At 40.5% G+C, this 13,120-nt stretch overlaps 1 protein-coding gene across 5 annotated transcripts in view; it reads left to right on the top strand.

Moving 5' to 3' along the window:
- Alkbh3 (alkB, alkylation repair homolog 3 (E. coli)) overlaps positions 1-13,120 on the top strand; it is a 41,525-nt gene that overhangs the window by 4,666 nt on the left and 23,739 nt on the right. For 3 of the 5 annotated variants that reach the window (XR_001175589.1, XM_013030036.1, XM_013030034.1), the window contains exons 4-7: positions 804-838; positions 3,762-3,809; positions 5,144-5,247; positions 6,833-6,921. Coding sequence is in view for 4 of the 5 variants with exons in the window: in XM_013030036.1 (XP_012885490.1) it covers positions 804-838; positions 3,762-3,809; positions 5,144-5,247; positions 6,833-6,921 (276 nt within the window). In the remaining variant the exon portion in view is untranslated. The remainder of the gene's footprint in view (positions 1-803; positions 839-3,761; positions 3,810-5,143; positions 5,248-6,832; positions 6,922-13,120) is intronic. The other 2 variants (XM_013030035.1, XM_013030037.1) reach the window with 2 other exon arrangements.

Below are 13,120 nucleotides of genomic sequence, written 5' to 3'. Positions count from 1 at the left end.
ATACTGTTTATAAAAAATTTAGGCTGGGGCTGGGAAGGTGGCTCAGCGGTAGAGTACTTGCCTTACATGCATGAGGCCCTGGGTTCGATTCCTTAGCACCACATTAGCAGAAAAAGCCGGAAGTGACACTGTGGCTCCAGTGGTAGAGCGCTAGCCTTGAGCTGAAGAGCTGAGGGACAGCGCCCAGGCCCAGAGTTCAGGCCCCATGACCAGCAAAAAAAAAAAATTTAGGCTATGTGTGCAGGCTCACATCTGTAATCCCAGCTACTTAGGAAGTAGACATTGGGAGGATTGTGGTTCAGCAGCAGATTGCACAAAATGTTAGTCAGATGAGACCCCATTTCAATAAATGCTGAGCATGATGGTATGTGCCTGTGTGTAGAAGGTGGGAATAAGACTATGCTCTGGGCTGACCTGGACAAAAATTCAAGACCCTACTTGAAAAAATAACTAGAGCAAAAAGGTCTGTGGTAAGGTACCTACCTATCAAGCATGAGACCTAAATTCAAACCCTAGTACCACAAAAAAAAAATTAAAAATGTAAAAGTTTTTATGTAAAGAAGGTTTCTCTAGAGCTGCTGCTCAGTAGGGAAACAGATTAATTTTAATTGTATTCTTTTTTCAGTCTGCTTGCAAGTGTGAAATAGGTCTTTTAAAAAAAGGTCAGAAACAGACTATTGATAGGTTGGAATGAAAAAGGGATAGTAAACCTGACTTGCATTCACCAGAAATGAGAGGAAATGGAAAATCAGTGTAACCCTTGGGAACCATTCCAGAACTAAGATCTACCTGTTTCCTTACAGGTAGTCCGTAGAGCCCCCGAACCACGTGTGATCGAGTAAGTACTTTGATTCCATCCTGTAATTGCTGCCCACAATGAAAAAAAGAGCCAGGAACTTTCCCTTAACCCTGAGTTTTTCCGTCTGGAACAGAAGGGCCCAGTAAGCCTCTTCATTTTAGACTGGAAAATTCCAATCTCAATCTTCAAATTTGAAAAGACTTTCTAAATTTACTGATGGTACAGAAATTGTAACAAGATCGCTATACATTAATTTTGACTCTTGTGTGGCTTTTCTGGCCTCCTCTTGCTGGTATCTGTAGCCGGTAAGCTAAAACACATCTTAGCTAAATTTGGAAGGGATCTTTCCCAAGTTGTTTGAGCTCGGCTCTTTGAGAAGTCACTAAGTACCATTTTGCTGGTGGTGCTTAAGAGGCTCTGCCGCAACCTAGATGACCTTAGCGAACATTATTAAAACCATATGATTGTTACAAAAGCAATTTAACTGGTGCTAAATGTTCTTACATTGATCTGGTCTAAAGTGGTAAGAAAAATGCCTTGCTTCTCTCTTCCCAATTATCAATTTCTACCTCATAAAGTTTGTCAATAAAAGCTATCCCTTTATTTTAGCAAATTAGTATCAGATAGGTGTTCTTGATCATAAACAATCTCCTATGCTATTCAGCTGTTTGTAGGATGATTTGGATATCTTAGAAGAATTTGAAACTAACACAAATGTCAACATAAGTTCAAAGAGTATCTAGCCTTGTCTTTGCCATTAATTAAGTCTAAAAAGACCTGTGGTAAGTTCCTCCCATATCTCTGGATATCTTTTTTTCCTTGTCTGTAAAAAGATTTGGACTAATACAATCACTGAAGGCCTAGTCTAATTCTAATAATCTTTGTTTTGAAAATACCAATTTGTCCAGACACTGGGGGCTCACGCCTGTAATGGTAGCTACTCTGGAGACAGATCTGAGGATTGAGGTGTGAAACCAGTCTAAGTTAGACTCTTATCTCCACTTAACTTGCACAGTGCTAGATGGAAGGAGTGGCTCAAGTAATAGAGTGCCAGCTGTGAGTGGACAAAAAGAGTGCAAAGCCCTGAGTTCAAGTCCTCATACCAACATAAAAAGAATGCCAGTATAATGTTACTTCCATTAATAATAATAAAGAGAATAAATAGAACTATGGAACCCATTAAAAATGGAACGTTCAGGCTGGATAATTGTGTTTGGAGTCAAGAGGAAAATGACAATCCATTTGGCTTGGGTTTGCTAATTGTGATAGTTAACTATGCTAGGTTTGTTTTTTTTTTTTTTTTTTTTTGCCAGTCCTGGGCCTGAACTCTGTGCCTGGGCACTGCCCCCGAGCTCTTCAGCTCTAGGCGAGCAATCTACCACTTGAGCCACAGCGCCACTTCTGGCTTTTTCTGCTTATGTGGTGCTGAGGAATTGAACCCAGGGCCTCATGCATGCAAGGCAAGTGCTCTACCACTGAGCCACCTTCCCAGCCTGCTAGGTATCTTTTTTAACACCCAGAAATGTGCTCCATATATAAAGAGAGCCAGTTTCTTTTCTTTTTCTTTATTTTTTTTTTGTTCGTCATGGGGCTTGAACTCGGCCTGGGCGCTATCCCTGAGCTCTTCAGCTCAATGCAAGTGCTCTACCACTTGAGCCACAGCACTACTTCCAGTTTTCTAGTGGTTTATTAGAGATAAGAATCTCACAGACTTTCCTGCCCGGGCTGGCTTTGAACCATGATTCTCAGATCTCAGCATCCTGAGTAGCTAGGATTACAGGCATAAGCCACTGGTGCCTGGCAAGAGCCAGTTTCTAAGAGAGTAAAAATGCATCACATTAAAATATTGAATTCTAGAACACTGTATAGACAACTGAGAAGTATATCTATATTTATAGATATATATATACACACCATACTGTACATATGGTAACTGCCTACAGCTGTGATTTAGAAGGACTCACAAATGTACAAAGGTCTTAGCTTGGTGGTTATGAACTACTATTCTTATGGCAAAAGGTTTTTTGAAGACGTTCCGTTTGTGGTAGTTGCTATAAAGAGTCCGAAGGATCTGACACAGTTGTCCAACTTGTTAGGGTTTTGGGCCCTGCACATCTTCAGCAGTTTTATGTTTTTCACATTAGGTTAGATCCTATGAGCTTTGTGTGCATCCACATTACAATAGTGACCCAAGAGGCCTGCAGCCTAGTATGTGCAGATTACAGTCTTGTGTATCATAAAACAGTAGATATGGTGTGAGACTTAGTGCTAGCACACAGGAGGAGATGGGTAACATTACTTGCATGTATATAGGGCCAGGAGAGGCTTAGGGTGCTGTGGAGGTAGGGTTTTAAAGGGTAGATAGGAATTTTCTGCTACATCAAAGCTGGCATGGGTTGGGGTTGCTATCTGGCAGGGTGGCACTCAGTGTATAGAAACACAGATCCAAAGCAGTGATGTGTTTAAGAGATTGGGAGCAGTTGATGGGTACAGAGGATAGACTCATGAAGACCCTGAGCAAATCCAGGGGAGCCACTGAGGGATTTCACTCATAGGAGAAACATTGCTCTACATTCATCTTTGAGAGCAACGTAAGCTCCAAGCCCTGGGACGTGCTTGCCATCTGGAAAACACATCCCCTGTTCCAAGCTTTCCAAAAAGGAGACGCCCCTTTGTCTCTCTTAGATTACCCTTTGTGTGGTAGATTCCTGGGTCCTGTCATCTTGAATTATGGTTGAAATATAAAGGAGTAGAATTAGAACTTACTTCATACTATTCTCTCCATGTTCTGGGCTTATCAGAGTTCCATCCCTAGGGCCTTTAATGGTGTGTCCCAATCTTGCCCCAAGATGTCATCGCACTGTGTTATAGCTACGTGATGTTAGTGGGGCTCCCTCAGCCGGGGAAGGAAGAGGAGGACTGTTTTGCCTCCTACCAACAAGTGTCTTTTCTTTTTCTCTAGCAGGGAGGGTGTGTATGAGATCAGCCTATCACCCACAGGCATATCTAGGTAAGTCAGTGCTCACTAGAAAGTGACTGTAGTTACCAACTTGTAGATTTAAAATAATCTTCTCCTAGCCAGGCCAGTGGCTCACACTTGTAATCCTAACTACCCAGGAGGCTGAGATCTGAGGATTGTGGTTCAACCTGCCAACCTGGGCGTGAGACTTACCTTCAAATAATCATGAGAAAACCAGAAGTGGAGCTATGGCTCTAAGTCATAGAGCCCTAGCCTTAAGCACAAAAGCTCAGGAACAGTGCTAAGGCCCCAAGTTCAAACACCAAGAAAAAAACAAAGAATTCCTTAGAATTCTGCTGGAGTCTGGGTTCTTACAGCCCTGCTCTAGTTATAGAGCTTTTTGTAGCCTCCCCTTTAAGACAAGATTAACAGCCATACAAGACCAGTTGCATTATTTTGGCTACATCTCTCTCATTGTTAACTAGGTGGCTGCTGGCCAGCTTTGGCTCTTTCAAATTAAACACACCTTCAGGGTAAGAGTTTACTGCCAGCACGAGGGGTTTTTGTTTTGGTTTGGTTTTTGGTTTTGTTTTGGTTTTTGGTTTTGTCGTGGGGCTTGAACTCTGGGCTTGGGCGTTGTCCCTCAGCTCTTCACTTCAAGGCGAGCACTCTACCACTTGAGCTCCACAGTGCCACTTCCGGTTTTCTAGTGGTTAATTGGAGATAAGAGTCTCACAGATTTTTCCTGCCTGGGCTGGCTTTGAACCACAACCCTCAGATCTCAGCCTCCTGAGTGGCTAGGATTACAGGTGTGAGCCACCAGCAACGGACCATCACAAGGGTTTTTGAGAGGATATTCTTTTAGAACATTTCTTAGGAAAAGATATCTTAAATTTTAAGCTGAATCAGCATTGTTTTGCCAAAGTCATAAGTAATCCCTGCCATTCCTCTGTAATCCTTCAAAAGACAGCCACTCGTTAAAACAACACAGGCCAAAGTGTCTTGTTTGCTCCCCACAGTAACCTTAGGAGATGAATGTCATTTGAGAAAATCAAGGTGCAGGGAAGATGGTCATTTTCACCCCTTAAATTCTTACTTGACAATAGTACTCAAATTCTTATGTAGTATTTGAGCCAAAATCTACCAGGCCTCTCATATCTCCATCACCAGCCTCCCCGCCACCACCACCCCACCACCCCGCCCCACATCCTTCCTGGCCTCATTGTCTGGATGCGAAAGGAGCTGGTGACAGTGCTGTGGGAGGTTGGCAAGGTGATGTCTTCTCCCGAGTAGAGGAAGGATCCATGAACTCATTTTACTAGTAGTGAAAATCTGACCTGTGTTATCTGTGTTCTGTAGTTGATAATGGTTCTTCCTGCCTCAAGGGTCCGTTTATATCCTGGCTTTGTTGATGTGGAAGAAGCCAACTGGATATTGGAGCAGCTTCACCGAGCTGTTCCCTGGAAACAGAGGGTGGGCGTCCGAGAGGGTGAGTAGAGCTCTGTGAGGTTGCAGTGGCTGTGGCCTGGCCTCCCTCTGAGCATGCTGGGAACACTGCTTTCTCTGCTCACCACAATTAGCCTTCAGCAGAGGTTTAAAACCTGAGAGCCTAAGGAGTAGAACTTGGTCAGTCCCAACGGACAGGAAGGAAACTTTCAGGCAGGAGAAACAGTGTAAGGTGCCCAGAGCTCAGGGAGAAGCCTGCAGAATAGAAGGACCAGAGGAAGCCTGGTAGGACAGCCCTGTGGCTGCTTATTCGTTGCCTCTTATCTGTTCAAGCTGTGCCAGCTTCCTTCTTTCTTCACAGAAGCTTCCAGAAGTTTTTCTTCTGATTCTATTTGGCACTCTTCTTACTGACTTTTTATCTTCTTTTGCTTTCACCAGAAGTGTCCAGGCTTTAGTTTTAGAGTCTGCACTTTTCCTAGCTGATAAAGGTACAAGAGTTGATTGCCTGACTTGTAACCTGCTCCTGTTCTGTAGGCACCCATAAGCAACAGGGCTTGTGATACCACAGGTGGTCACTGGGGGGCGTCTGTGCTCTGGCATAGATGTCCTGTATATTCCTGTGAATTTGAAATTTTTGTAAAGAAAAAAGCAAAGAATCTTTATCACTCACACATTAGGAATCAGCTTTTTTGTGTGTGTGCTGGTCCTGGGGTTTTAACTCAGGGTCTGGATGCTGCCCTAAACTTCTGTGTTCAGCACTCTATCACTTGAGCTACATCTCTCCTTCCAGGAATCAGCTTTTTTCAGGGCAGACTTTTTCCAACTTCCAGATGTTTCTACAGCTGGGATTTTGGTTTCTTACTTTGCTTTCTATATCATTCATAGTGATAACTAATTGTAACAAAATTTCCTTTTAAATTCAGCAAATGCTACCTATTTTATAATGTTGTTGTGTTAATTAAATGAGATAATAAGTGCTTAACAGAATGCCTGGTTTGCAATAAGCCTTCAAGGACTGCCAGCTACTTTTTGTTCTTTTTGTGCTATAAATTGGCCCCAGGACCTTGCACGTGCAAATTGCATGCTTTACCAGTGAGCTGCACTCCTAGTCCTGCTTCTATTTTCATTGTATTCTTTCTGTATTGATACCATCTGTGGGGAAATAGCACATATCACAGACTTCTGACTAAAATTAGCTACATTGCTAGAGTTGGTCTGAGTACTTTTTCCTCTCATTTGGAATCAGAAGTTTACACAACATTGGATACATGGATGAGCAGTTTGTTTAGTTTTCACATGGACATTGGTCCCACAAATTCCTGCTGACAATAGTCCAAGTTCCACATCCTGCTTTGAGAAACATGTTCACGTCACATACATCCTCATCTCAGAGCCTTCTTCCAGACTGTTTCTGCCCCATACCTTCCCTTATTCTTCTTTAGAAGCCTTCCCCATTCTCCTCACCAAATCCCACATCCTCTGTGAGGCGGCCTGGAGTCAGCACCCAGCCTTCTCTTCCTTGGAGTTTCTCAGAGCTTCTTGCCAAGTGCTGGCTCATACTTGACTTGCAGTGGGTCCACCTGAAGTAGCACTAAACTGTCTCAAGAGCCCTGTATTTTCTTTCTTAGATATAACTTATCTTCAGCCAAGACTTACAGCATGGTATGGAGAACTTCCTTACACTTATTCAAGAATCACTATGGAACCAAATCCTCACGTATGTTGGAATATTGTCATTGCTATGGTTTTATAGACTATGTATTATTAGGTTTTGGATACTAACAAGTAAAAAGCACTAAGCTGGCAGAGATACTTGATACTTCTCAAACATTGAGGCTTTGTGGATATGTGGAGTGTGTGTGTGTGTGTGTGTGTGTGTGTGTGTGTGTGTTTGTGTGTGTGTGTGTGTGTGTGTGTGTGTGTGTTGGTGCTGCTAGGGTTTAAACTCAGGATCTGTGCTTTCTAGACAGGCACTCTACCACTTGAGTTGTGCCTCAACCTTTTTTTGCCTTTGACTATTTGTTAAATAGAGTCTCACATTTTGGCCTGAACCAGCATAACTGTAATCTTCCTGCCTCTGCTGCCCATGTAGTAGCTGGGATTGCTGCTATGTACCACCACTCCTGGCTTACTTTTTTTGATAGGGTCCTGCTAACTGCTTTTTATTAGGGCTTCTATGTTCTTCTCTCTGCTTCTCACATAGCTGAGATACCAGGCATATGACACCATGCCTCACTGCTTTTTGTGCATGAATTCAGAGGCTAAACTTAGTTTACTCTGGGGCTAGAGCAAACTATAAGTACGAGAGGCGAGGATTTTAGGAACATGAACTATTGCTCCTCCTGATAGCCCCTCCTCAAGCCTTTTTGGCTGAAACCCTCTGTATGCACCCTGGATGCATTTGCTATGCAGTGAGTCAGAATGCCTTTTTCCATTTCTCACACTCTTTGTGCTATTTGTGAGGAAGAAAAAAAAAAAATCTGGTGTTTTTGTGTTGTTGTCACTAACTTTGCATTAATTCTGTGGATACGGAGTTCTCAGACATCTAATTTATTACTGCCTTGGCTTGTTTCTGGTGCTTCTTTTGTTTTTCAAAATTTCCATGACAGTAGGCAAAGATATTTTCAGATATAAATTAAGCTTGTCCAGAGGGTAGAGTTAAGGTCCAAGAAATAGCTCCCTATTTAGTTCCTGGAATCTTGCCTTTGGCAAACAATATTATGTGTTATTGAAAGAGACTTTGAAGAAAATGGAATTTTGCTTACTGGGTTCAGATGCACAAAAATGTGACATGTTGAGAACTTCTAGCAATACAGATAAGCATAGACTACCACTCTACAAAGACATTCAAAAATCAGACATGGCTTCTGACACAGGGAGATGAGGCCTAGTGTCTAGGGCTTGCTTCTTGGCATGTTTAAGTTTTAAGGCTGAGTTTAGAATATAGTCTAGAGAAATGTGAAGACCCTTTTGTGTGAGATTGGTATTGAATTAGGTCTATCCAGTAAGCTACTGTCTTTGTTTCTATTGAAATTATTTTATTTGCTTGTCAAGTTGTAGCAGAGAGGTTGAGAGATAGACAGGCCAGAGGGATGAAGGGTTTTTGTTTTTGTCATTCATTCTGGTTATCTTTCAGAACATATTTCTCAGTTCCTGTGCTGTTGATATTTGGGGCAAGATTAATTGTTTGTCATGAAGATGTCCTGTGCACTGTAGCATATTTACAAGTATTTGTGACCTCTGCTCACTGGATACTACAGGCCAGTGGCATTTCTCATGTAATCTTGACAGCCAAAAGTGACTCCAAACATTGCATACAGGTCTGTTGGAGCATGATTGTCCTGGGCTAGAATAACTGCTTTCAAGTACACATAAGTCACAGAACTTGCTTAATAAAGTAGCTTTTTCCTGTCTCATTTTAGCAGCATTTTTTTTATCATTCTTCAAAAAGAATTTTTTAATGACAGGTTTTCTTTTTCAATTAATATAAAGAAAATATACACACTATGGAAGATTTAGAAATTACAGATAAGCAGGAAGAGAAATGTTAAATTTTTTGGTCTTGCTTCCACTTTATGTTTTAGTTCCAATTTCTTTTTAGGGCTATTTTTTTCAGTACTGCGGTTAGAATTCAGTGCCTCACTCTTGCTAGACAAGCATTCTACCACCTAAACTATGCCCCCAGTACAGAGGAATTTTTTGTGTGTTACATACTCAATTTATTAGGTCTACATCTTAAAATTTTCCAGAGTTTAATTTTTTTAATTTCATTTTTTATTATCTTTAAATAGTTGTCCAAATGGATTTCAGTGAAACTTCTGAGTACAATTCAACTTACGAATACAGTGTATATTAGTGTTAACCTCTTCATGATTTTTCCCCCATCTCAACCACATCCAACCCCCAAGTTAACCTGGTTCCATTTTCACATACATACATTGAGTATTGCGAACATAGTCACCTATTCCTGCCTCCATCCACCCTCTCATCCCTTGTAGCATCAGTTTCTTTAGGTAAAATATATTCTAGCTTCCCAGTATTAACTTTTTTTAGACTGTCAATTGTTTAAGAGGAGATATTATAGAAATGTATCCCTGCGCATACCATAGTTTAGTCAGTTTGTATGTATGCATATGTCCCTCTATGTGTTTTCATAGATGTTTATATTTTAGATCTAACTTGAGAATCATTTTTCCTATTAACATGCAAGCAAACTGGCTTAGCCCTTGGTAGGCTGAGGAGGATCAGAAGTTCTAGGCCAGTCTCGGCTACATAGCAAGACCCTGTCACAAAGAAACACAAACAGAAACAAATTAGACAAATAGAAAGTTAGGTATGCTATGTTTTATTGACTGTTTTAGTATCACTAAATATTCCTCTACCAATATGTAATAGCCACAAGTTTAAGCATATTAAAGTTATCAAATCAGAATTATTTAATCTGGAATTTGTGTGTCTATTTGCTAATATATTTGGTTCCTTGATTTACTTCTTAAAGTCTAAAGAATTGCTCCTCTCAGATTTCTTTAAAGCATTAATGTGTGTACATGTAAGTTGTTGATCAGTTTTAAAGTTGTTCTATAACAGTATTAGATTCAAATCATAGGTAGACTTTTTCTACCTCCTTCTCCTTCACTTCCCCCTCCTCGTCCTCCTCTTCTTTTTTTAGAGACTGGGTTTTGCTATGTAGCCTGGGCTGACCTGGAACTCCTGCTTCAGCCTCCTGAGTGATAGCATTTCAGATGTCATGTGCCACCATGGCTGCTTCAACCATAGGTTTTTTCTTTCTTTTTTTTTTTTTTGGTCGGTCGTGGGGCTTGAACTCTGGGTCAACCATAGGTTTTTTAATTTGTTTTAGTCCTTATTCAGACTAAAGGTTATATGAACCCACCATATCACACATCACAACATTGACTGCTTGGGAGACTTGCAGCCTGACTTCTTTGTCCTGCCACAGACCCAGAGCCACCCCTCCACAAAACACCATGTGAATTAAAAAAAAAAAAAAAGTGAAAGAAAGATGATAGACCAAAGCTAAAAAAAAATCACCATGTAAAATCTTTTATGACTGTTTTTTATATTTCCTCACATTCTTTCTCAAATGTCTTTTGAGGATAGAATGTCTTCACTGAATAGTGACATGATGCTGAATTTTAATTTAGACATTCAGTTCTGAAGGCTCTGTATATAGAGTATCAGTTAGAGTCTAAATTAATCGTCTGGTTCATTATCCTCCCTTTTTTCCCTTTCTCTGCACTTCACTACCAAAAATAACCAAGAAAAAATATATACCCACTTAGAAACATAATGCATTTGATGTTACCACAGCACTCAATCCTCAAGCAAGTCAGAGAAGTGCTAATTAGATTCTCGGTCACACTGTAGAAATTCTCTCTTCTCCTTTACATTCTTGTTTTTCTTGTCAAGTATATAATTCTACCATCTGATCTTATCTCCATGAAGATAAATTTGTGTAATGGGTAGGAAATATGACTCACCTACATAATTATTAGAGTTTTACTTTAGAAAATCTCTTGAACATGGGTTAGCTTAATGACATTTTTGTTTCATTGATCTAAGGTGTTTTTTGTTGTGACTACTTTTTTTTTTAACAACTTTCTGCTTAACCGGTAGTGCTCATAATCACCAAAAGGTGATCAGCTTTAACCTTGCCCTCCCTGTCACAGTAAAGCTGAGAGCCGCTCACTTGTGTAGTGTTGTGGGCACTAGGCATGGAAACTGTTTGATAATAATAATATGCATTCCTTTCCTGAACTACACCTATCCCATCACTAGTAGACATACAACCTGACATCCAGGGAGATCTCTAAAATAGCAGGTGATAAAGTATAAACTTGGATACCTGGATGGGTCCATAAACCATTTCTGAGCTCAGATCCACAAATCTGCTTTCATAGCAGTACTAAGATGTGCAGTGTTTATACCCTGGGTTGAATTGGTACTAATGGTACAAAGTACCAATGGGTAATATGGTGGTTCCTTAACACAAATCATATCATCATCACCAAACTCAACTAGTCACCGTGTTCTTCACTTCCACTTTAAAGTGTAAAAAAAGAAAATGCTGATTTTATTTAGGGCTGTCCCTTGACGAAGCAGTAAACATCATTAGTTTTTTTATTAAATCCTGGCCTCTGAGCACTTTTTGATGACATGGAAAGTATGCATCAAACCCCTCTGCTCCCATCCCAAGTGTAGTGTTTGAGCCAAGCTGTAAACTTTTTTGTGGACTATGTTTATTAAGAACAACTGGCAAACAAACTGGTTCTTCAGACATGAATGTCTTAGCAGGTATTTTTTTTTCATAATTGTATAACAGTGACACTTCAAGGAAACTAGTGGGCTGGATTCATTCATTACTTACTGGTGACCAAAGTTGAGTTTTTTTACAAAAGTTTGATTTTGGAAAACTAGTGTGCATCTTTAAGCCTGGTCTTTTCCTATTATTTAGATTTTTCTGATAAAATCACTGTTGGTATTCACAGATGTGATTTTTTTGTAGTTGTTATTGTATGAGTTGTATTAATATTTAGAAGATCTGTGTAACCCTGAACTGATATTTTCCAGATGACCAGTGGTTGATGTTAAGGAAAATCTTTGAAAGGGTTCTAAACTGCATATTGAGATGAAACTAATTTGCTTAATATTTCAACAAAAACATTTTAAAAGATAGAGTGTGGAAGCAGTTATAAGAATCAACTCTTGCCAGACACTGGTGGCTCATGTAACCCTAGTTACTCAGGAGGCTGAGATCTGAGGATCACAGTTTGAAGCCAGCCTGGGCAGAAAATCCCTGAAACTAATCAACCAGTAATAAAATAGAAGTGGAGGTGTGGATCAAATGGTAGAGTACCAGCCTTCAGTTTAAAAAAAAAGGGGGGGAGGGGCTGGGGGTTTAGCCCAGTGGAAGGGCGCCTGCCCGGCACACGCAAGGCCCTGGATTCTGTCCTCAACCCTGGAAAAAAAAAAAAAAGCTTCAAGTTCAAGCCCCCATACAAGCACTAAAAAAAAAAAAAAAAAAAACCTTTCATGTCAGGTCAGACAATAACAAGATTTGCAAAGCAGTGCTATTGTTCTCATCAGTTTTTTGTTTTGGAAATTATAGTTATATTTTCATCCAGACAAGAATGTGTGTTCACATGTATTGGATTTGTTGTTGCATTGTAAGTGAATTAGCCAGTAGTTGAACTTTCTACACCCTTGTCTATTCATTTGTGGTACTAGGGTTTGAACTCAGGGCCTTGCACTTGCTATCAGGCACCTTACCACTTGAACTATGCCCCCAACTCTTTTGCTTTTGCTATTTTTCTATTAGGGTCTTGCTTGGGCTGGCCTAGACCACAGTCTTCCCGCTTATGCATCTTATGTAGCTAGGATGATAACTCTGTCCACTATGTCCAGAGATGGAGGCAGAGGGTAGGGAGAGGGGTCACAAACTTTTTTACCTGAGTTGTCATAGAACTGTAATCCTCCTGATCTCAGCTCCCTGAGCGGCTGGAATTACAAGCATGAGCTCGGATTAGTGGTGTGAGCCTCTTTACTCAAATCTGTTTTAATTTTTAATGTGGTAAATTTCCATAATCAAAAGCCATCAAAATAAAGGATTTTAATAGTATTGGTCCTGAAATGCATATAATACACACTTGAGATTCCTGGCAAGACAGAATTCTTCAAGAACCAGTACAAACTATGCTGACTGTAGCTCCAGTATAATCCAAAGTGAGGGGTCACAGCTCCCGATAGTATGCGTGGCTGAAGATTCCAGATACAAGCTGTGCCTGCGTGCTCTGAACAGAAGACTCAAACTGGGAAATCTGATGAAGTCTTCTATATGTTGTGGTCCTCACTTTGTCAAGAACCTGTCATGATTCCCATTGTGTAGAAAAGTGTTTATC

This window comes from Dipodomys ordii, unplaced genomic scaffold (genome assembly GCF_000151885.1).
Source record: "Dipodomys ordii isolate 6190 unplaced genomic scaffold, Dord_2.0 Scaffold125, whole genome shotgun sequence".
Taxonomy (NCBI): domain Eukaryota; kingdom Metazoa; phylum Chordata; class Mammalia; order Rodentia; family Heteromyidae; genus Dipodomys; species Dipodomys ordii.
This window is presented reverse-complemented; position numbering and strand designations above follow the sequence as displayed.